Source organism: Vanessa cardui, chromosome 7 (assembly GCF_905220365.1).
Source record: "Vanessa cardui chromosome 7, ilVanCard2.1, whole genome shotgun sequence".
Classification (NCBI taxonomy): domain Eukaryota; kingdom Metazoa; phylum Arthropoda; class Insecta; order Lepidoptera; family Nymphalidae; genus Vanessa; species Vanessa cardui.
In genome coordinates this window covers 7,715,689-7,739,875 of record NC_061129.1, presented here as the reverse complement: position 1 = coordinate 7,739,875, position 24,187 = coordinate 7,715,689, and the positions used below count along the sequence as shown (strand labels likewise).

The window sequence follows — 24,187 nt, the reverse complement described above, 5'->3', positions numbered from 1 at the left end:
TCTCTTGTCTTCTTCTTTTCTTGTTACTGCACTCAATATTCAGTAGCCGCTGCCTTTCTTCTTTAGCCTTTTGCATTTCCTTCAGATCTCGGTTCGTTTTGTATCGCGTCTGCTGTTATATTATATTTATTTTTGAGCTGACTTTCGGATTATTTTTATGATGTTGTGCTGCGTTTGTTGCATTTTTTATAAACTTGATACATTTGTAATCAAGTATTCATTTATTCTTAGAAAACCTTTCACATTTAGTTAATATTAGAGTTATAATCCTTTATGTTATCAAATTCTTAATGGTAATTTTAAGTTTACGTCGCTTAGCAGAAAATGAAATTAAAATAGGTTACGGAGGAAGTTCTAATGATTACATTGAGTTCTCTGGATGTAATTACGATTTCCGAGAATCGCAATAATATCAGCGAGCCTTATGTTCCACCGCTCAAACCATTTTGTATTCGCGGCTCCCCGTCAATCAATCATTTCGATCAACCATCACCTTACCTCATTATATAGAAGTGTTAGCAAAAACTTAAGATTCGCAGATGTAACCATGAATGGTTTTCTTTTTCACATTAATCAAACAATGATGTCCAAAATACATAATTTAATATATTTGAGAAAATAAATTTATGAAAATTATTTGGAAATAATTAAAAAATTATAATAAAAAACAATAATTTATCTGAAAATTATCAAAAATCTAAATCATTTCAAAATCTACTAATCCTCTTTAATTATAATAAGCTTTTGAGATATAATTCGTCTTTAGGTACGAGTTAACAATAAATTAACATTTAAATTCATTCATATTCACACTCATTCTTTCATAAATAGAATGAAATCAAAATGTTAACAAACAAATTATAATAAAAACAAAATACATATCTAAAACCAATATCAGTATTTACCTACAATGGTGGGCTCAAAATTTTTAATTAATACAACATAATTCCCACGACAAATCTACTAAAGTTTTTGGCGGAGGGATGTATATGGCTTTCTGTTTTCATTCTCTTTCAAATGATTAATGATGTTCGCGTTCCGCTTATAAAACTTTTCACTTTGATAACAGAGGGGTATAAAATTAAAATAAATATATAATAGTTTTATTTTTGTTATACATATAAAAGGCAGACGTAGACATATAGTTGTTATATTTAGTTACACATGTCGCGACACAATCCCAAAATTTACCTTTGTGACATTATTAAAATTGTGTCAACATGACGCGGTGGCGGGCGATCGCTCGTGCCGGTAGAGTTACAGCTACGGCGGCCAAAGCGGCGGTTACGGGCTTCGGCGGCAGTCGGCGTTCGTCGCCCGACCGCTCTCCGGTCCGGTAAATACAGCCTCCTTGCCTCCCTTGTATGGATTAATCGTAGCTAGCGAGGAGCGGAACCAGTGCGACCCACGCGCTCCCTGCGGTCGCTCGTTTCGACTTTCGTGTAGATCCGTGTAGCGCGCTCGTAGCTCACTCTAGCTACGGAATCGTAACATCTCACCCGTAACATAGGTTTACCTTTAGCGTGGCTATTTTAAAGCATGCCATTATACACCCCCTACCCGTATTTAAATGATGAGTTAAATGTCATATTGATATATCATGCAAATAACAAGTATAATAATTAAAGTGTAGTTGTCCGTGATATTCCAGTGTTAAGCTGATTTTTTAACGTAAGTATTGTATTGCATTTTATAAATAAAAATATGTAAATAAATCCAGAATAATTATGCCATTATATAGTTCATATTGATATTAATACTGTAATTAAATAGAAAAAGGACCATTCACAAATAATGTGAGATTTTTTATAAAATAAAACTACCTATTTTTTTGACTTAACTAACTTCCTTGATCGTTATTGTAAATTTATGTAATAGATATTCATATCCGTATTAACATAGGCTTGCTTTAAAAAATATTTATTCAAGTGTAATTATCGTAGAATAAAAACTGTTATATGCCTTTGTTTATAGTTTTAAACCATACCCGTCAACCCGTCGTTCGTCTTTACGAAGTCAAGTGAAACAAAAGCATTGTTCGAGATAATGCCATATGAAATTATGGCCTAATTATTATCTAATTTATAATAGGACGTACTTTTTATGATATCCACCGACCTTTTTTAAAATACATATACTTGTTTCAATATATTTATATTGGCTAGTCAATATCAATAACGCTGCTTACAATTTAACTGGTCAAGCAAGAATGTGGACCTGCATGGAACGCTTTGTTTGTAGTAATAGCACTTGGACGATGTGATTACAGGTCGATCGACCTCACAAATAACTTTTGAAATATATTACACTATAAAGATAGCCGACTTTAATATCGGTAGTGTATGCTTTATTGAGTTTAAAATATTTTAATTATTTTTTCTTAGTATTTTTATTACATACCAATTTTAATTTAACTTATTCACTCATTTGCTTGTACTTATCATGCATTAATATGAAGGTTTAGGCTTAATTCAAAAATAAAAATAGTCGCTTTCAAAGGGATTACCCCTTTTAATTAATTATTTTTTATAGTTATACGTTATAAATAAATTAGTTACCATGGAAACAACAACGGAGCCAGCTATGATAATATGATTACTTCATTTTAAAAAGCTGGGTAAAATAAAATAAAAAATGAAAAAGTCATATTTACAAAAAGAAAACTGCACTAGCAGTGACAATATTTATTGATTTCACGGTTACAAAAGTTGTTTTATTTTAACATACTGAAACTACAAAAAAACTCTCTGAAAGAACACATCTCGTTTGCAAATGGAATCCGAAATGCAAAAATAAAAATCTTATCGCTGTTCCGCGTGTGCGTAGAATGTATTTTATAAAATCGTTAATATCAATAAAGATAAAAAATACAATTATTGTATGATAATTCGTTCGGTGTGGGTGACACGGTATTTATTAAATTAAACTCGGCACGGCTCCTACCTCTCAGACGCAATGTTTTTTTACGATAATAAAAGGATTGTTGGAAAGGGGATTTTTGCAAATTGTATTTTCAACATTAAATTTATCCAAATGAACAAAGTCACGGGAACAGCAGCTCGTATTTAATAAAAGCGATTCAATGCAACTCTGACCCATTCTCTGTGTATTGTGTGCGCGTTCTGTACCAAAACAAAAAAAAACATTTGCCATGCGGAAATTCGGAATGATTTTTACGTGCGAATTGTTTTTAAATACGTTCTTTTTGATAGGCAGTGATTTTTAAGTTTCTCTATCGGCTCATTTTTATTATTTTTTTCATTCAAATACGCAAATAATTGTATTAAATGTATCCAACACTAGAAATATAACTTAGGACATTCCTTGATAAATAAATGAACTACAATCGCAATAACTTTGATCTTCTTAATTAGAAACGTTAAAAACAATTCTTTATATTTATGTCAAATACCCACAATAACGAATATAATTAATATTTTTCAATAGCATTTTATTATTACCACATCTCTAGAAAACTTAAATCCCAAACTTCATTGTGCACATGCTACATGAAACGAATTATAAATGCAGCAACAACACGTTAATCATTCTGAAAATTCCTTTTCTACTCGGAATTAATTACCGTAACGTTTTAAAATAAAATGGCAAAGAATGGCAAAATGAGTCTCACCTCGTGCTACCCTTTTTTGTACGTATATAGCACGGGAGCCACTTTAAAATCAGTTTTAAGATCTTCTGACTCCAGTATCAAGCTGAAAGGTTATCCCATTTAGCATAGCTGTGTATATTCATTTTGTTTCTCCTTATTCAATTTAATTTTAACCTAATATATGCACAGAAGTGTTCTCGAAATAAAGGTAATATTCTCACGTATCTATGAGAATTAATGAAAGTAAATCCTCGCCCACGGATTCCAAATCCAAACGCTATGCCAAATACTCATTCACTGTCGTTGTTAATAATAATCATACCAAAGATATTATTTTTTAATTTTTATTTCTTATTTTTTTAAAGAATACGTCTAAATAAATCTTTACCTAAGTATTTCACACCTATAAAAGCTTTGTTAGGTTCTTTAAGAAATTCGATCCAATGGTTGGTTTTCGAGTAGATTTCAAACTTTGATATAGCTAATCAAGAACATATGTCACAATTCAATACAATTGTGTCATGCACTTAATTGAATACTGTACAATACAGCATTTACAGCCCCTCGGAGATTAGTTAACCCTAATTTTCATTGTTTCAAGATATTCTGACATTCACTGTCTGTAGATTAAAATGTAAATACTGATATAAATTTCCTTATGGTATATTATTTGTTTATGAGTGCATTTTTTAAGTTATGTTTTGCCCTACTTCGATTATTGTATATAAAATAAAAACGTATTAAAAATATTTAAGACTTCACGACTTTTAATTCCAGAAATGTGTAAAAATATACGGTCAATATCTGTGCTTAGTGGTTACCATTTACTAATTGGTGATTCACTTGCTTTCCTACCTAAATTTTAAATAAATAGATGATTTAGTGCTTTAAATTTTAGGATAATATAAAATTTAGGACATTATTCCACACAGTGTTTCAACGCTGAAAGCCTTGATACCGAAGTACGCGTGTGTAACATAGAACACATTAGTATTACTTAATTTTATATCTTTTACCGGTTTTAAGCCCTACGATGTATAATGTATACTATGCGCTCGGTATACATATAAATTTCCATGCTCGACAAGGGAAGGTAATTTTTTTAATAATTTATTTAATTATCATCCTTATATTACATCACTTAAAATACATAATGAATTAATTATTATTAAAGATAAATGAAATATTTAGTTATTTTTTTATTTTTGCGATGATTTATAGATATGGAGCTAGTAATGATTTAAAATGTCAGTAAATGTCAGTAAAGCACAAATAAAATAATTATTTACTCGATGTGACTGAATAAATAATTCACTATACACGTATGTACTTTTCATTACAAGAATCTAGAGTATACTCGTAATGCGCTTCTAACAAACCATCTCCATTTAATTCATGATTTTATTTAATTGTGTACCCACATTAGCAAATATGTTTTTGCGATCTCCCTCCCTATGTAAGTATAACTTTAAAACGTATATAATTTCATCAGTCAAAATTGAACGCAATGTATATAATGCTATTCATCAGTTACAGCGAATTCGAACATACCTCGAAAAATACACAAATATAATTATATAAACAATACCTGTCAAAGATTTTTTTAAATTAAATATAAATGACATTAATGATATATTATATCTATAATATAATAATATAATTATATCTATATTATATCTATAATAGAAGCCGAGATGGCCCAGTGGTTTGAACACGTGCATCTTAACCGATGATTGCGGGTTCAAACCCAGGCAAGCACCGCTGTTTCATGTGCTTAATTTGTCTTTATAATTCATCTCGTGCTTTGGGGTGAAGGAAAACATCTTGAGGAAACCTGCATGTGACAAATTTCATAGAAATTCTGCCACATGTGTATTCCACCAACCCGCATTGGAACAGCGTGGTGGAATATGTTCCAAGCCCTCTCCTCAAAAAGGGAGAGGAGGCCTTTAGCCCAGCACTGGGAAATTTACAGGCTGCTACTTTACTTTTTACTACTTTATATCTATAATAGATATACCTAAAAGATAAAAAATACTTCATTCAGATATAATATTGCATAAATAAAAGCGAGTTACTGAAATGAAGTTAATTATGCGACTTGTCTTCTTTATAGATATGCTAATTAACCCTGTCTTACATAAGACGTATTTCTCAAAAAGCTCTAACATTATTAGTCATTTATTTAAAATGTTTCTTTCTTCTATAATTTATCATCATACTCATAAATTGCATCGGACCTGTTATGTATTCGTTATTTACAAATAAAATATACATTTATTTTCCATTCGGAGCAGATGTTATCTGTGCCTTTTAGATTTAATAAATGAATTCAGATAGGTTTTTTTTACACGTTAAGTGGTATCTTCTCTGATGTAAACCCATATTGATGATTTTTTTTTATTGAATAGATTATAGTATGTTCAGAACGAATGGATTTAAATTGAAGGGAAAAATATACTAATAAGGGCAGAAAACTGAGCAATGCTTTACTTATTATGTGTGTGTATTTATACATCCCTTTGAATGTTACGTAATTTTTCTTTTGAATGTGCTTCAATTCTAAATTATAAATAAAAAAATAGGATTGTAATAAGGATTGAAAACTAAAAGATTCATTCGATTTGGAACCGGTTTCAGATGTAATACAAAGCAGATAAATCTGTTAGGCAAATAAACTAATAATTTAATGAATTAATGTTAGTTAATATAGTCCATCGTGTTGTAGTGCTTTTTCTTATAAATAATTATCGGATTCGATTAATGCGCCATCTATTGTATGTAATATATATTAAAAATGTTAATTTACAGTAGGTTGCAATTTAGGCTTATCTAGATTTAATTTATATATCCTGTTAGTTATTAGTTTTATAGATTATATATTATATTATGATTATCTACTCACTGCTACGATAAATATAATGTTAGACGGTGACTTATATTAACTGTGGCCATTGTAGGCGCGGAATGTTCCTACATTCTCTATTTTCGATTGTTTTTTCTGGACGAGTGAGCATTTTTCTTCGTTGCTTACAAATGACCGCTTACCTACATCGAAATCTTTTCGTACATTTTATTCTCCCTATTGCAGACGCTTCCATTATTTTGTTAATGGAATGATAGCCAGACAAGCCCGGACAATAAGAGCCTACGTAATAGATATATTAGATGTAGGTAAACCGTATACGTTCCAATTAATATTCCTTATATACGTATATATTGTTTTATTTGAAACATTTTTTTTTTATTTAAAAAAATAGAATATTTGGGATAAGGCCTCCTCTTCCATCAAGGAGAGGGCTTGGAACATATTCCACCACGCTGTTCCAATGTGGGTTGGTGGAATGCACATGTGGCAGAAATTCTATGAAATTAGACACATGCAGGTTTCCTCACGATGTTTTCCTTCAAAGCCGAGCACGAGATGAATTATAAATACAAATTAAGCACATATTTATAGTGGTGCTTGCCTGGGTTTGAACCCGCAATCATCGGTTAAGATGCACGGGTTCTAATCACTGGGCCATCTCAGCTCTTTTCAACAACTAACTTTCTAACAATAATTATTTTAATTAAAACACAAGCGAACCTAATCAAATTTACAAGGTTAGGTTAGGTTTATAATATACCGTATTCGTACTAGGAGAATCCGGCAGACAATTTCCTGCCTGTGAATATATACCAATTTTCATGGCGATCGGTTGGACGGTATAGAAGTTGGAGTGCTACAGAACCATCTAGTGGTTAGAACAAAGTGGATAGTATCAAAACTTTCTCCATGAACAAATACATTAATGTCTCAACTTACGTGGTGATCGGTCAAACAATCTCGAATTCTCTTATTATAAAACAGACTAAGAACAAGCATCGATTTCTTTGTAAATTTATTGAAGAACGATTTCTCAAAATTCCATTCAATAATTGTCAGTTTATGAAACAAGTTTTCATTCAGTCATCGGTCTAAAAAGTTATAAGCAAGCAAGCAAGCAAGCAATCTGCCCATTTCCGTCCACCGCTGGACATAGGCCTCTCCAATTGCACGCCACTGAGATAGTTCTTGGGCTACTCGCATCCAAATAGTTATAAATAATATGTTATACTAGCAAGCCGTCCCGAATATACAATTAAAAAAAGTCTAACGTGTTCTTCATTTGACCAATGTGATATACATATAAACATTCGCCAACCGATCTCCGATACATGCTCCCCGTATTTATTCACGCGCTCATCTACTCGTAAATGTCTCGTAATATTTCTAAAACTCCTGGTTCGAATTTCAAAGTGTAGAACTCAATTCTACTACGTTAAACTTTTACAATGAACTTGTGATTTTTATAGTAATTAATTCTTTGCAAATGAATGTGAGTTGTCAGACAGGCATTATTTTGGTTTATGTTTGTTCATACCAAACAGAATTTTTTTTACATTTTTTTTTAATTACTCTTTAGCTTTTACTTGAAACCGTGCAAATTAAACGAATATAACTTACCTCTTTATAATATTAAAAGCATGTGAAGATTTTAGTACAAATTTTATTAATTTGAATATCGCTGTAGGGCTTTGTGCAGCCTCTCTGGGTAGGTACCACCCACTCAACAGATATTCTACCGGCAAACAGCGATATTAAATTAATATTGTTGTTTTAGTTCCGAGATGTACGAAATAGTTAAATTTATCTTATAGTGCTGATGTGTGTGTTATGAATACTGGTCTCGGGTTTCTGTGTTTTATATGTATATGTCTAAAAAGTATGTATTTAAAAAATAATTAACAAAAACAATTTTATTTCTTTTGTATTTTGCTTAACTGCCGCGGGGCCAACAGGCAAGCATAGGCCACATTTCCTACTTATAATGGATATATGGATAATCCGAAATTGACGATTACTCAATAAATTTTATTTAAAAATTATTAAGAAAAATATAAACGTCAATCTGTCTCGATTTCAGTTAATATTCATCATTAACCTTGGCTTTTACTTATAAAACTTGTTAAAGTTTGATTAGTTAAACAATACTATGTATTTTTCCTTCGATTCTCAAATCAACAAATAACGAAATGGGAGAAATCAGTGATTAACTAAAGACCAGCTTATTATGCTCATTTATAGGGAGGTCGTTATTAACATCTATATAATTATGTAGATATAAATAAGAAACCTAATATGATAAACAGATAACTAATGCAATATATACCTACCGTATACATTAGAAAATAATGAATATAAACAGACATTTAAGCATTAAAAAATCATCAGACGCTAACGACAAATCTGAATGTTCCTAGATTCTCTCGAGAAGAAACGCAAGATAGTTTTTTGTTCTTTTTAATTTTTGTTTTTTTTTTACTAGTATAATAAATTCTGCAAGATACAGCAATAGTTAATTACATTTAACTTTTTATCAAGAGTAATTCACATTTCAAGTATAGGTAAGGTTGTATTTTATTAGGAGTGCGTATATTTTTAACGAAAATGAATTTTATTAAACTTACAAAGACGCAGACTTCATTAAACTAGCGTTAGTACAATTTATTTTCTGTTGACACACTTTAGCAGACCGACCGACGTGTTTTATTACTATTATAAAAAACATCCTTCTAATTTCCTTTTACGAAATGAGAGTGCAAAGAATTTTCTTTCCAGATAACAAAAAGTCCTTCACTTTTAATTTCGTACATCGCACTTGTAATTTTTTGATAAACCTGAAGCATACTTAGGTATAAAATATTAAAAATTACTGTAGCATTAAAAAATATAACAGTCAGAAATCAAAGTTACCTTAGCTATTCATGTTCTTTTTATATAATCTATATTTTATATTATAAATGTGAAAGTAACTCTGGCTGCCTGTCGCCCTTATCCAACCAAACCGCTGAACCTAATTGGATGAAATTTGGTAAGAAGCAAACTTGAACTCGAAGAAAGGACATAGGCTATTTTTTTTACCAAATGCATAACAACACAACATCTTAATACGCGACCGAAGCCGCAGGCGACTACTTGTGTAAAATAAAATAGAATAATATTTCCCGATGGGGCTTCGAGGATTCTGCCCGTGTACCTTACTAAAAATTCAGACTTAATTGGAGTTGAAGAGGAGTTTGAAATTTGGGAGAAATCCTATAATACAGTTACAGCTTTTAAAATCTACTTAAAACCAAAATTAAAATCACCGACTGACACACAGCCTATACCGATGGGTCTAACAGGATGAAATCTTGCACAGGAATTCCTTATGGAATGTTGAGCAGTAAGGAATGATTTCTCTAAATTAATATCGTTAGAAGGTTAAATGGGTGGGATAAAAGTTTGTTTAAAAGTCCCTCATTTTTAAAAGTATTAAAATACAAAATAAATAGTACTACTTACGTATTGAAAATTTCTATATATACTTGTACTTCTATTTACGAGTACAAGACAACTAAGACGGGCGTTTTGGAAAATTTATCGCCCAATATGTTGAAATTGGGGATGAAAATTTGTATTAGAGTTTTCTTTTTTTCAATATGGATGTTTATATTTTGACTTTTAATTAAGAATGAAAGATGCAGTGCTGGTATAGGATTTTTAATAATTCAACCCTTAAGAGGGTAAAATTTGGGGAAATAAATTTTGCAAAGAATTCTTTTTTCTCAATGGTTCAATTATGGAAAGTCGTTTAGCATCTGTTTTTGAGAGCAGACAGTTGTTTCAGCGCTTTCGTAAATCCATTCCATAAGGAAATTGATCAATAGGCAACGAAGGTTAGCAAAAAGCTCTAATTCGGAGATTTGTTACATAATATTTCCGATGCTATATCATATCAGATACATGTTTAGTATAAATTTAATTTATACAGAGTAATGTAAAGTATTGTGTAATTTTGTATACACGTACTATTATACTGTTGACTTGTATAGGGATCTTGCTAGCTCTATCTTTCAGCGTATTCAGCATATGAATTTGTGTACATTTCTTGAATAAACAAACCAAAACCCAGCGCAGGCAGGGTATTTTTCAGAGGGTAATGTAAAAATACTACAGTGCATTATATGAGCTTGAACATCAGATCCGCTCTCTACGAATATGTTTCTATTAACACACTCTTTTAACATTTTTTTTCTTTGTTCATAAAAATAATATGAGTATCATATTATGATATATATTACTGACAGTTATATTATCTTTTCCCATAGAATAACTCATTGACTTATACTTTTAAAAATATAAAGAATTTATAATGATAATACGGCATAATAAAAATTTAAATAATAAATAAAATTAATCAATTTTTTTTTCTATTTATTAGAATGACGACTTTGAATTAAAAAAACATCGAGAACAATCATGATTCACGTGGACGGCTTCAAACGTTCGTCACCGTCACCATCGCGATGCTCCGTTCGGAGTGACAGCAGAGTGTTTCGACAGCCACGTGTGATTCAAGTTAATCGCGATGCAGCAACAATGATGGACGAGGAAACTGTTGACAGCCCTGGGACCACTGCAGATGCGGGATGCGCGTCTGACTTCGAAACTCATGTTAACCAACATGGTGCTCATTTCCGCTCGCGAACATTCAGCGACGGATTTATCAGAAACACAAGCCTCGAGTTATTACTCGGTGTGGATTGTGAAGCTTGTTTAGCGCTCGCTTCACAAAGACACTGTATTAATGAACCAATATCCGAACAGGATTTCGATTTGGTGTGCAATTGTAATGTTCGACAAAATAATTACCTGAACTGCTATCGTGATTCTATTAAACAACGCGGGCACACTCTGAATATTTACGACATTGAAAGGATCAAACGAGACACGGGGCGAAGTAGTCTCGCTATCGGATCGCATCGCAGTCTCGACAGAAAACATTACAAAAGCAAAACTATAGGCGTATCGAGTTATATTTCCAAACAATTCATTTCATATGATCCGACTAACACACTCGTTCAAAAAATAAAAAGGAAATTGTCCAATTTAAAAAAAATAAAAGGCGAGTCTATCACTAAAAAGCCACAGAACTCTCTCCAACTCGCTGAGATGGCCTCAAGTTCAACTAACTCATTAAAAAGGTTGTCGATGCTATCTCTTGTAGACAAATCGCATAAAAAAATGGACAGTCAAAGTCGCATTTTTTCATCGTCAAGTATACAATCGAAAGACGATTTAAAAAACAATGTAAAAACTTATGAGAACTTTTCGTCAAATATTGATCAATGCTTTGATCGTCTCCGTAGCACAAACATGGATAATACCTCACAAAAATTTAATAAAGCAAGAAATTATGAAAATAATGATGAACTTGTAACAAGAAACTCACCGTTGATCAAATTTTCAACGCTTGATAATCGAAGTCGTTGCCGAAGCATAAGGAGACAGTTATCGTGTAACGATTTTCCAAGCGACCGATATAGAGATCGCGTAGCCGACCCGTGGCCGCAAGACGAAAATGCTTTCATGTCGAGAAATTCACGAAACGACGTTGTTGATGACACACAAACATTTATCGAAGTCGATAAAGTTGTAAGAAGTAACCCAAGAAGTGCCCATGCCCATTGTACTTGCAACACTGGCCGTGAAAGCAGAGTTCCTTCGATTTTCTACGATACGCATGTAAGTTAATGTATTATAATATTCTAATTTTTAAAATCGGTACAAGCTCATATATTTCTGATACTTATTCTATCAAACAGCATTATTAGTATTGTTGTATTCGGTTTGACGGGTGAGTGAGCCAAAGTTACTTCAGGCACAAAAGACATAATATCTTTTTCCAAACTCATGGTGCATTAGCGATGTAAGATATTGTTTTTATGCTAATAACTATAGGCAGTGATAACCACCTACAATCAGGTGATCTATTTGTATTAAATCCTACAAATAATCATTACATAAATGGAAAGAATATTGATATTAAGTTAAGCAAACCAAACTTCTTACTAACTTATGTCACTCTAAGTTTTGTGTTATCGAGTTCCTGAAGTGATAGTCAGAACTGATAGTCAGAAATCGAATACAATTTTCATGTCATTCGTAAGTTTTATACATTTATAAAGAGATGCAAATATATTTCTCGTGTAATTAATTTTACAGTATACAAAGTGACCGTATAAGAAAAGATCTTGAAGCCTTTACTGAGTTTCGTTCAGACTTTATCGAGACCGGACATTCCTTTCAGTGGTCATTCTTTATTTTATCTTACATCACAGATCAAAGGCACACGTTGAAGAGGCTGAATGACTCTTTTAAACGTGAATGCGGATGTATCCTTATGGTTGAAATTCTTATGCTTCGTTGTGTATCACATTCATATTTAAAAAATAAAAGCAGTATATCGATCATATTCAAGGCTTAAGAAGCTTTATCGAAAAGTACTCTTCTGGAAAAAACCTTGTACTATTTTAGTATACTTTTGTAAAACTATTATATAACATGAATGTCAAAATGTGATCCGCATTGACTATTTTAATTAAAATATATATATATAGGGTATAAATATGAAAATACCTTTCCATGTCTACGTTCTAGCCAAAAAAAAAATTCACAATTTAAAATGCTGTATTTTCAAATAGTATAAAATAAAATAACATAGGTAATTCTATTCATGTTACTGTGTTAATACACTTAGGGTATACCTCCAAACATTACTTTCTGCTTTTTTTAAGAATGGCTAGTAGAGGAATATATTTTCCATTAAGACTGCCTGAGGTATTATTTTTGTTGTGCATTACTTTACAAAATTAAATATTTCAAAAATGGAATCGTTTCAAAATTATTAGGGTAAAAAACGAACAACACCGGCACCAGATGTAACGGATAGATCAGCTGGCCGCGTACCTGTCTGCAGCGCCTGTAAACCTGCTCAATGGCTGCCTACAACAACGACCTCAACAACTAGCCACAGCTCGACTACCACTGCCAACTCGTCGCGTGAGTTAATGACAATTTTATAGCTTAAATATAAAATAAGTGTCATCATTTTTTAATTCCATTTATAAATTCACAAAGCGTGTTTATGGGTATGTGTGTGTTATGTTCATTTACGTATACACACAAGCATTTATGTAATAACATATTTATCCATATCTTTTATTAATTTATTAACGTCAGTATCCAGTATACTACTAATGCCAGTTGTTATCGACATTTCTTTTTCGTTACAGCAAAGAAATATATTATAATACATAAAAGGTTTTCCAGATGAATACGTTCAAAGCAATAAATTCCACAACATTATGTCATCTATTAACCCGTCGGTAACTTCCCACTGAAGCGATCCAGGAATGTTGTTTGACAAGTAGATTATCGGGAAGCTTCTGACAACTATTGCTATGACCTAAATCGTTTTGATATATGTGCTGTCTAATACGATCGATCAAAAACGAATAAATTAATAGTTTCAATATCATTTCACATAAATTCAATTTTACAAACAAAAAGCCAAAGTTTATATATATAAACTAGATATTTTTTTATTAATTGGTTGAAATCTTTGATTTATCAAAATATATGAATTATTTTAATAGGTTTATCCGCGTGGCATCGTCGTTGGTGTTGTGTTGCCATATTGGTGCTCGTGGCTGGCACGGCGTGCGTTGCTGGTCCTTTGGCGCTTCGGGCTCCACCTGGAGCACCTCTTCATGAACGCCTTCGCCTCGCGGAACGGCTTCTACATGACACACCACTCATAGATGGGCATAATGATCTACCGTGGAATATAAGAAAATTCTTACACAACAAAATCAAAGATTTTAGGTACTTGACTTTGCACATGAAACTCCATTATTAAAAAAATTGTATTTATTTAAATAAGTACAATGTCAGTATACTCTAATTTTATTTAAATATGAATTTAGAAAATAAAACTAAATTAATGATGAAGTGAAAAATATTTGATATTCAAATGTTTTGTAATAGATTCGATGAAGATCTTCGCACAATATCTCCTTGGGCTACGAGCTCTTGGAGTCACACCGACCTGCCTCGCTTAAAACAAGGTCGAGTTTCTGCGCAGGTGAGTAACAAATTAAAATTCTCATCTCAAAATAAGAATAGACTGCATGGCATGTGGACCCAACTGTAAATGTAATTATAATTTTATAATGTAATCTCCCTTGCTTTCCTTTACAAAATTTGTCATTCTATTTCTAAAATTGCATACGATATAAAGTTATTCAATCTAAACTACGAAATATAAAATAAGTAATAAAAATGCAGTAAATTCTAAAACCAGCTATACGAAGCAAGAAATTGAAAGTTATGAGTGACATCTTAAAACTTAAAACCTCACGGACCGAATAAGACTTGTGTTTTGAATGCTTTCTTTCAAGCGCCAAGCTATCTCACGTTTCCTATTACATGTCACTGCGTACAAAGAATGCACATTTATATTCCACAAGCGATCGTGGAATGTTATTCGTGCATGACATTAAATCAACTGCCAGTTAAGACGTGTATTCCCATCCGTTTTGTATTAACGTACGTCATATTGTTATGTATTCGGTTAATTCTAGCGTTAAATTATTTTATTAACCTACTTTAACCTTTAACTACCCAGTATGCTTTTGTAACGTAACTGACTAATACTGTCCATCGAACTCATTTAATAAATTTAGGTAATTTAAAAGAAAAGAAATAGGAAAAAGGGAGCTTAACATTGCTTCTCAGGCTCATCTTTCTATATTATTCCACCACTACCTTCATTCTTCTGTCCGTTGGACACCTGTGAAACCCTGGGGTTAGAATAGATAAAACGATTTTTCATAAAAATCAATAATTTAGGTTTTTTGAGTAACAGAACTTAAAATGTGTCCGCAAGACACTTGTGGGTTGTTAAGGGTTAAATTAAGTTTTAGTGATTTTTTATGATTCTCTTGCTGGATACTTATAAGGTTTTAGTTTATACCATTGTTAGTTATATAAATACAAAAATATTATACGCTCAAGGTCAAACCTGCACGATTAATTAGAACCACTTGCATTTATCCGACCTTCCCACGTTTTAATGTGTTGGGTAAATTTCGATGAAAACATTATTATGATAAGCATGAGCGGATTCTACAGGATTATCTCCAGGTGAAGGGATTCCTTAACATCCAACAGTACAGACAAGAAATTTTGTCGTTCAGTTATGATAGCGCTCATTCCGATTCATCATAATCATTCATCAGCTCATTTCAATAAAATATTATTGAAGACTAACTTTGAATTCAAATCATCCAATCTACCTCTTTTCTTCACGCGTCAGTTGTATTATATTGTAATACAGGTGTATTTTGTTTCACAATTAGTTTTGGGCCGCGTACGTCCCTTGCGACGCACAGCATCGGGACGCAGTGCAGCTGACCTTCGAACAAATAGACTTAATTCAGAGGCTGACCGACAAATATCATCCGCAATTAACGTTCTGTACATCCTCTGAGGGTAAGTACAAGAAATAGAAACATGTATATAAGAATACATTTTTAAATTTCAATATATGAGAATAAAAGAAGGAATTATGAAAATTGAGGTGCGAAAACGATCTAATTGTTTAAAATGGGATCTTGCAGCACAAAATATAAGCATCTACGAAGGACAATACAAATCTCATATAAAACCTTAAATTATATATTTTATATGACAATTCAATTTGACCATTACAAATACGAAATAATTTGCTATAATTGATATTTGCGAGCAATAACCAGCCACCCAGATCTGTGCAATGTCCACGCTTTGTAATGCTGCATCCGCTCTATGCAGAATTCCTCCATATATAAGTGTACAAATAGAAGTACAAATACCGCAAAAGAAATAAAATTATGCTTTGAAATAAATCAGGAATTCCACGTAGTTAAGCTTGTGTATATATTTAACACGTTTACATAGGTATACACAAGATCCTTTATAGGCATTAATTTGTATTGTACACTGAGGTCCATAAATAACTGAAGGAATTAGCTGCCACTGTTGGGTTATTTTCCTTAATGACAGCAGATATTGGCTCATTATTCATTCGGGTCTCTCGCTTTTCTAAACGTTAAGTACACTATTTTTCATAAGCAGTAATACTTTTATTAAGTTAAGTATATTTTGCGTAATATCCAAAGACGGCTTTCTATCATTATTGAAATCGATAACTACCTTTTCTTTAACGAGATTCTTAAACGGGAATTCGATACTCAAAACAAGCTACAGAGAATTCTCTTTACATAAAACAATATATATTTTACCGTAAGTAATAAAGTAGGTATTAATTTGTCGTTTACTTAATTTTTGCTATCGCTCAGCTAGAACTCAAACTTTACGAAATTTGGATTAGCATATAAAAAGGCCTTTTAACTCTTAAAAAATCTAAGCTGAATTAATTTTATCGTCTTGAATTTTGCCGTAACGAAATTGTTTTTTTTTCACTTTCTTCTGAATAGTCATTAGTGTTACAATAAATCAAGCTGCCAACGCAGAATGCCTTTGCACATTAAACAGTTAAACGAGGGTTCGAAAAAAACTATTTCCGTTACGAAATGAATTATTCTTATATAAGTATTGTATTTACAGGTACTTATTTATTATTTTTGATATTAATATGTAGGTACACCTAGATACACAGAGGCGGCTACTATTTGACACTTTTTTAATTACATCTCTCCATAGTTTTATTAATTTTCCTGCGTTTTTTTTTTGGAAGATTAGAACACTTCGTTTTAAAAAAGCCATATCTATAGCTTTCCTTTATTGGGTTTCAAGCTTAGTAAATTTCGTAAAAGTCGTCTTACTGGTTTAATCTTAAAAGCGTAACAAACAATACCCCTTTTGATACACTATGAACCCTTGATCAATTATTGTTGGTGTGTTTGTTGATGATAATAAAAATTAATTTGGAGGAAAACTGAATTTCTCAGATGAAATACTGCCAAACACAACCAACCAATCCGGAGTGGGGCAGTATAAGCTTCAAGCTTTTCTCTTAAACAAGGCAGAAAGCCTCTGTCCAGCTGTTCGACAATTACAACTAATTATTTGAAACGAAAAATACTTATTAAATAATAAACAAATTAAGTTAGTCATAAGATTTATTTCATTTACGTTTGTAGTTTCCTGGTATTGAGAAAATTGAAGCTTTACTCTACAAACTGTTTCACAAATTAACAGATATATTATGTATGAGTTGTATGACTGTAAAATTCTTAAAAATTAACTTCCCGGCAGCACGTGCCTTTTCCTTGAAAATGTAACAGAATATTTCTGATTGTGAGAGCTTTCTTTCAAACCACATAATTGACATTTTAAATCATAATTTCATACATAAATTATTGCCCAACAAACTTTATAACCATTATTTGCCTTCTTTCCTCTTTCTTTTAAATTACCCATAATTATTCCACAACGCTCGAATTTGAGTCTATGGATACACTTACGACACAATTTTATCCCAGACATTCAGGTGCTGACGATTTTCCTTTATCACCAAACACGAGGTGAATTTTAACGCAAATTAAGCGCACCAAACCTGGGTCGTGCTCTCCTGCATTTAAACTCCTGATCTTTTTTTAAATCTATGTCCGTCTATAAATACAATGCAATGTTTACTATATTATTTCATTTGATAAAATTTTAATACGTTTCAATTACAAATACAACATCGAAAAACATTTTTTCCAACAATTAATTAAAAGTTTTTCTTCCTTTTATGGTTTCTTAGTAATTAATAATGTAGTATGACATTGATTAAGCAATTATTTTAGATATATTGGCGGCTCACGCTAATCAACGTCTGTGTTCGCTTGTGGGTGTGGAGGGAGGCCATGCTATCGGGGGATCACTTGGCGTTTTGAGAACCTTGTATCAAGTCGGTGTTAGGTATCTGACACTGACATCCACTTGTGATACACCATGGGCAGAATGTGCATCTGCCGACCGACCAGATTCGGTTCAAAGAGGAGGATTGACGCCGTTCGGTAAGGTATGTACAACGACGGTAAATTAATTGTCCATTTATGCATCAATAATATACATAAATACTCATATGAGTTTACAACTTGGTATATTTATATTTTTTAACTTTCAAAACCATTTGTATCAAACCTTATATAACCGATATTGATATAAAATTATGATTTTAAATAGTAATCCTAACATAGTATAAAACGAAGTTACTTAGCGCTGTCTGTACGTATGTATGCTTATATTTAATGTAGATCTTTAAAATTACGCAACGGATTTGGATGCGGTTTTTTTTAATAGATAGAGTAATTCTTGAGGAAGGTTTTTATATATAATTTATAGACAATATAGTAAAGAAAGACTAATAATTTTCGAAGTTTCTAATGTAATGTCGTAAAGAAATAAATTCAGTAGTATATTTAGTATCACTGTATCAGCTTCGGACTCGTGCGTAGCAAGGGCGAATTGCTAGTAGAGATTTATAAATATATTTTTAATGAAATACAGTAAAGGGAGAACAGAAAGTTCTATCTAATATTCAGCTACTCTTACTGACGTGATGACTGACGGTATGAGTTATTTATCACTCAAATTTCAGAAATTGTGCTCTTGCTACAATACTAAATCAAAGTCCATCGTGTTCGTCTAGTTTCGTCAAGAAACAATAAATAATTTCAAGCTTAATTTTAAAGAAATAAAAGAATTTACTAAAAGAAATCTTTATTGTACGCATACGAAGCCGGTGCGGATTTTTACTACAATATAAATCATTGACCTCTTTTGCAATAAACGGCTCTTTACTGTTATTATTATGAGCAAGCACTTAACATTTGGAGTCTCGAAGGTATTCAGGATAATATTACAGCGGGTAATCAAAACAAAACCGTAAAGATCGAGATGTGGAGTAGAGTGAGTGTTCCATAATCATAAACATCCTATGCCGCTGCAATATTTTGCTTTGAACTTCGGTTGCTTGCGAAGCCGTTCTTTGTTTTACGTACAACGATACTTTTCGTAACATTTTCTTTTGTTGAAACCACTCACTGCAAGTTAAGCATCAATTTTTGTTGAAAAAATAATGTAGCGGAATAAGAAACTTAATGAAAATTCACACAAAATATATGAAACAGTAAAATATAAATATGTATAATAATTCACGTGCAAGCAAGCGTTTAGTTAGGGTTTTTAAAGCCACTTTAAAGTCAAAGACACTTATTTTCATATTCAACCAGTTGCAATGAATATAAAGCGTCTAATGAGAAGCCTTTTCATATTTTTTGAGCAACTATGGTTAATTTTTTTCACGTGAACAAGAATATCCTTTTCGGCAAATGTTAAATTATATATTGTAAATTATATTCACTGTACTTATTAAATTACATCGAATTATATTATACTAAATTAATGGAAACCTAGAGATATAAAGCTCATTAAATTGATTTCACTTAAAAACATAAAGCGTACTTGTATTATATAATAACAGTTAAACGTTAATAATGGTATTCACTAAATTTTATTAGTTCATTTGTTCTATATACCCAAAAAACAATTGATTTTTATGTGTATTTTAATTTGCATATAGATTAGCTTTAAACAGCGTTGTTACTTTTCAGGTAGTGATAAAGGAGATGAACAGGCTTGGCATGTTAGTGGATTTATCACACGTTTCCGAACGCACGATGCGCGACGCTCTATCAGTATCCCGAGCGCCGGTACTTTTTTCACATTCTTCAGCGCGTGCTATCTGTAACGTCACTCGAAATGTGCCCGACAGCGTACTGCGACTTTTAGCAGCAAATAAAGGCCTTATCATGGTCAATTTTTACACCTCCTTTCTCACGTGCAAGGATACAGCGACCGTTCAAGACGCAATTGGTAAATACTCAGTGTTACAAATTGCATTAAATTTTTACCGAGTAGGTTTGTACAACGCTTTACTTTTAATTACAGAACACATAAATCATATACGCGACATCGCTGGTGTAGAAAGCGTGGGATTAGGTGCAGGATACGACGGCATCAATTAGTAAGTACCAAAATTGCATTTTTGTTTTTTTATTGTTCAAAATACAACGCTAATGAGAATTGTCCATTTAAATAACTATTATTTTTCATTATGATAGCACACCACAAGGCTTAGAAGATGTGTCTTCATATCCTCTCTTATTTGCCGAGTTAATGGAGGATGGTTGGAGTATAGAAGACCTTAAAAAATTGGCTGGCCTTAACCTTCTACGTGTCTTAAATGCTGCGGAACGTGTGTCTCGGGAGCTGGCTTCCGCGCACGTAACTCCTTATGAAGAAGTTGCGCCTCGCACCTTTGATGCTCACAACTGTTCCAGCCAAGACATTTAATACAAAAAAGCGATTACAACTTTGTTTCAAAAAAAGAGATATCTGAATGCAATCAATAACAAGCATCCACTACTGTATTTAAATATTAATCGCTATGTTATGGACGAAGTGTTTTTAAATAACAAGTAGTTTTCACCCGCCCTTTTGAAGTTTTAAACGTGTGTATGGTACACATCCATACATATTTTTAAGACAAACCGTTTTTTTAATATTACCAAATAATATTATTATTTACTTCACATTCAGCAAAACCCATTCGGTTAATAGATTTCTAGTAGCCTTACAGCGACAAACCGCATCAATTCAAAACTATCGTGACATTCTTTGTGCTTTTCAAAGTCAACCATTTAATTACATATCTTCAAAGATAGTCAACATTTCCAGATGACGACCTAAATTACATTTTCTACAAAAATATAAGATCAATAAAAATATTACGTTGGCTTTTTTTATGTGTCCATAAATTTTAATTAACTTTTAACGTCTTTTTCGCAATATGCTTAACGACCGTATGCCCTATTTTGAGTAGTGTATAGAACCGCTTTGAAGCCTCATATGTTCAATAAACAACAAATTATTTTCATATATAATAAAAAATTACATTAAAGACGACAACAGACATTTAAGCACTTTCTTTCTCTAGAATCAATATATAAGTATGAAAAGTAATGAAATAAACTGAATACATTTTCTTTAAACAATCGAATTGATTCCACACTTTTGCAACAAAAATATGTAGTCAAGTTCATTGTGTACATATATTGTAGGATACTCTTCGTCCATAACACATTAAACACCTACCCATTTAAAAAGTCTTATCGTGTGAATAATCATTTATCTAGTTCTTAAAATTAAATGAAATAATTTGAATTTTAATAATACGTTAAATTAATTATTTAGTTGAGTCAGTTTCGTTAGAAAAACATCATTTTTTTTAAAAACAAAATTTTTATATAACACGTAATAAAAAGATTATTTACAAAATAAGGAATGAGTTGGATTGAGGTATGGTTATACATATATTATGAGTAATAAGCCATAACTTATAGGTATGCATGTTTTTGTATGTTGCTTGAAAACATTCGGAGCTGGACTGATATTTTATCTTTATATGAATAAGAGAACTTAAATTATATTAACTTAGTATAGATTTTCAAGTTCATATAAAGTATATATTTAAAATAAAAAATAAAAACATATTGTGGACTTCAATTATATCCCAAGCTTTAATACATATTGTATATCTATTTCGATAATTGTAGTTTCCTTCCCAATGTTAGTCGAATTTTTTAAAATTGATCTACAAATATTAAAATTTATTAAAATATACATTATCTTTTTAGTGCCATAATAATTAGTACATTAAAAAAATGTTAAAAGTTATTGCATTCGTTGATGACGTCGTAACTAAATGTAATAACTACTTTTTAATATATTATTTATTGTTAATGAGCTACTTTCTTGAATTATCTCTAAAAGCAGATTAAAAATAATCTATTTACCTAAAAACCGTACGCAACAGAGCGTTGTCGAAATAAATGTATTGCTGTCATTTAAACTATTATTCAGAGATGTTACTACAAATTTAATAACCTTGACAAATAAAAAGACATCTTGTTCGAGACAATCAATACACTATATAAAATTCGATAAGTCTTAGAATTAGTACATACGCACACTTATTAATGAGAATTTTTATGTAGTTTCTGGATGGTGAGGGAAATTATTGATATTCAAATGTATCATAAGATGCCTTTAAGATAATTCTTGAAATAAATTGCTTCTAATTTTAAAAAGTAGACATTTTTAATATATTTAGTAAAAGAGTTGCCAATGTATATATACTCGTATAATTTAATTTAAATGTTATTTTGTGTGTTACAGACATTTTATAATGCAACACATTATTGTTATTAATAAAATTTAAATAGCTTTATTTAAAGACGACCAAAATAGTATGAACCATAGATTAGATACCTATAGTATAAGACTTTGAAATTTTATTTATAAAATATATATTTCATCCAACGAGATGAAAAACTTTTTGTACCTTCCTATTAACGCAATATTAATGTACGTATTTGTTATTAAATTTAGTAATAATAGACCGATCTTAAGACTGAGATTTTAATGTAACCTCATCTAACATTACTGTTCACTGAAAATTTTCATCTTAAGATTTGTTTATTATTTCCTTAAAAACTGATTTATTTTATAAATTTGTAATTATGTAACGAAAATTAGTATTAATTATCTATTTCATAAACAATAATAAGTATAATTAGTTAACCCTTTTATAATGAAAGCAATACTTTAAGTTTCTTTTTAACAATAACAGATCGCTTTTTTTAGTATATTAGAAGAAAATAGATACGAATATTATATAAGAAACTTTTTCAAACATATCTTTTACTAGTCAATAAATAATCCGAAGAATATTATACTGGAATCAAAGTTAAAATTAATAAGTATCGCGAGGTCAAAAAATTCGACCATATTTTCTTTGTGCTAGTCTATGGCACCAAAAACTTTTTATGATATAAGTTTCCTTTCACTGTTAAATACAAAAAATATATACTACATTTTCGATGTTCACTTATTACGCAATAAATATATGTGTATACTTATGTATAAATAGATGTTTTTCTCAATGACTTATCTTTTCATATACATAAATGTACTTCATCGTATGTTTTTCAAATATTAAAAAAAAATCAAAACTGAACATTCTAAAATATATTTTGCAGTGAATAATTGTAAAAAACAGTTGATATAATGTTTATGATATACTGCACACATACCTAACTTCATTTATTACATCTTCCTTTGTTTTAATTATAGTAAAACTAAACCACAAATTGTAATAATAAGCTAAGTATATTTCTTGTCGGTTTTTTGCATAAAATCTTTAAGTAATAATAAATAATTGGCGTCCCCGTACAATTAAGTTTTTCATTGCAATTTTATTTAAAGTTCCTGTAACCAAAGTAATATAATATATATACATACGTTATGCTTAGTATACTAGGTATTATTTGTAATTAATTAGAAATTTTATGAAGATATTTTGTAAAATTAATTTGTAGATCGATAACATGTTACGCGAGTTTTGATAAAGTCACAGTTTCTGTGTTAATATTAAAGAATAATAGAATATTTTTATTGTGTTAACAGTTATGCTTAGATAAATGTCCCGTAGTTGTTCAAAGCGAAAATAAAAACCCAGTACATATGTATTTACCTACCATTAGTTGAAATTTCTAAATAAATATTTAAATGTTTTTTTTTGTCAATAAATTACTAAAACGCAACATGAT

General features: G+C 31.1%; 1 protein-coding gene across 2 annotated transcripts; it reads left to right on the top strand.

Moving 5' to 3' along the window:
• The first annotated feature begins 1,266 nt into the window (after positions 1-1,266).
• On the top strand, positions 1,267-22,422 carry LOC124531345. 2 transcript variants are annotated; one of them, XM_047105877.1, is made up of 10 exons: positions 1,267-1,336; positions 10,900-12,203; positions 13,370-13,520; positions 14,117-14,345; positions 14,508-14,604; positions 15,881-16,013; positions 18,317-18,534; positions 20,129-20,390; positions 20,466-20,541; positions 20,639-22,422. In XM_047105877.1, exons 2-10 carry the CDS (start codon positions 10,938-10,940, stop codon positions 20,868-20,870), a joined length of 2,664 nt encoding a protein of 887 aa, XP_046961833.1. In that variant the 5' UTR covers positions 1,267-1,336; positions 10,900-10,937; the 3' UTR covers positions 20,871-22,422. The 2 variants fall into 2 exon arrangements, with proteins under 2 accessions (XP_046961833.1, XP_046961832.1); XM_047105876.1 differs by lacking the exon at positions 1,267-1,336 and adding an exon at positions 1,347-1,671.
• The last annotated feature ends 1,765 nt before the right edge of the window (positions 22,423-24,187 follow it).

Bases quoted from the DNA above. Each gene is read 5' to 3' on its own strand.
- LOC124531345 (XM_047105877.1), top strand. From the start codon at position 10,938: ATGATTCACGTGGACGGCTTCAAACGTTCGTCACCGTCACCATCGCGA. The intron at 14,346-14,507 runs GTACTTGACTTT...GTTTTGTAATAG, and splicing joins AACAAAATCAAAGATTTTAG to ATTCGATGAAGATCTTCGCA. The intron at 14,605-15,880 runs GTGAGTAACAAA...TTTCACAATTAG, and splicing joins AAGGTCGAGTTTCTGCGCAG to TTTTGGGCCGCGTACGTCCC.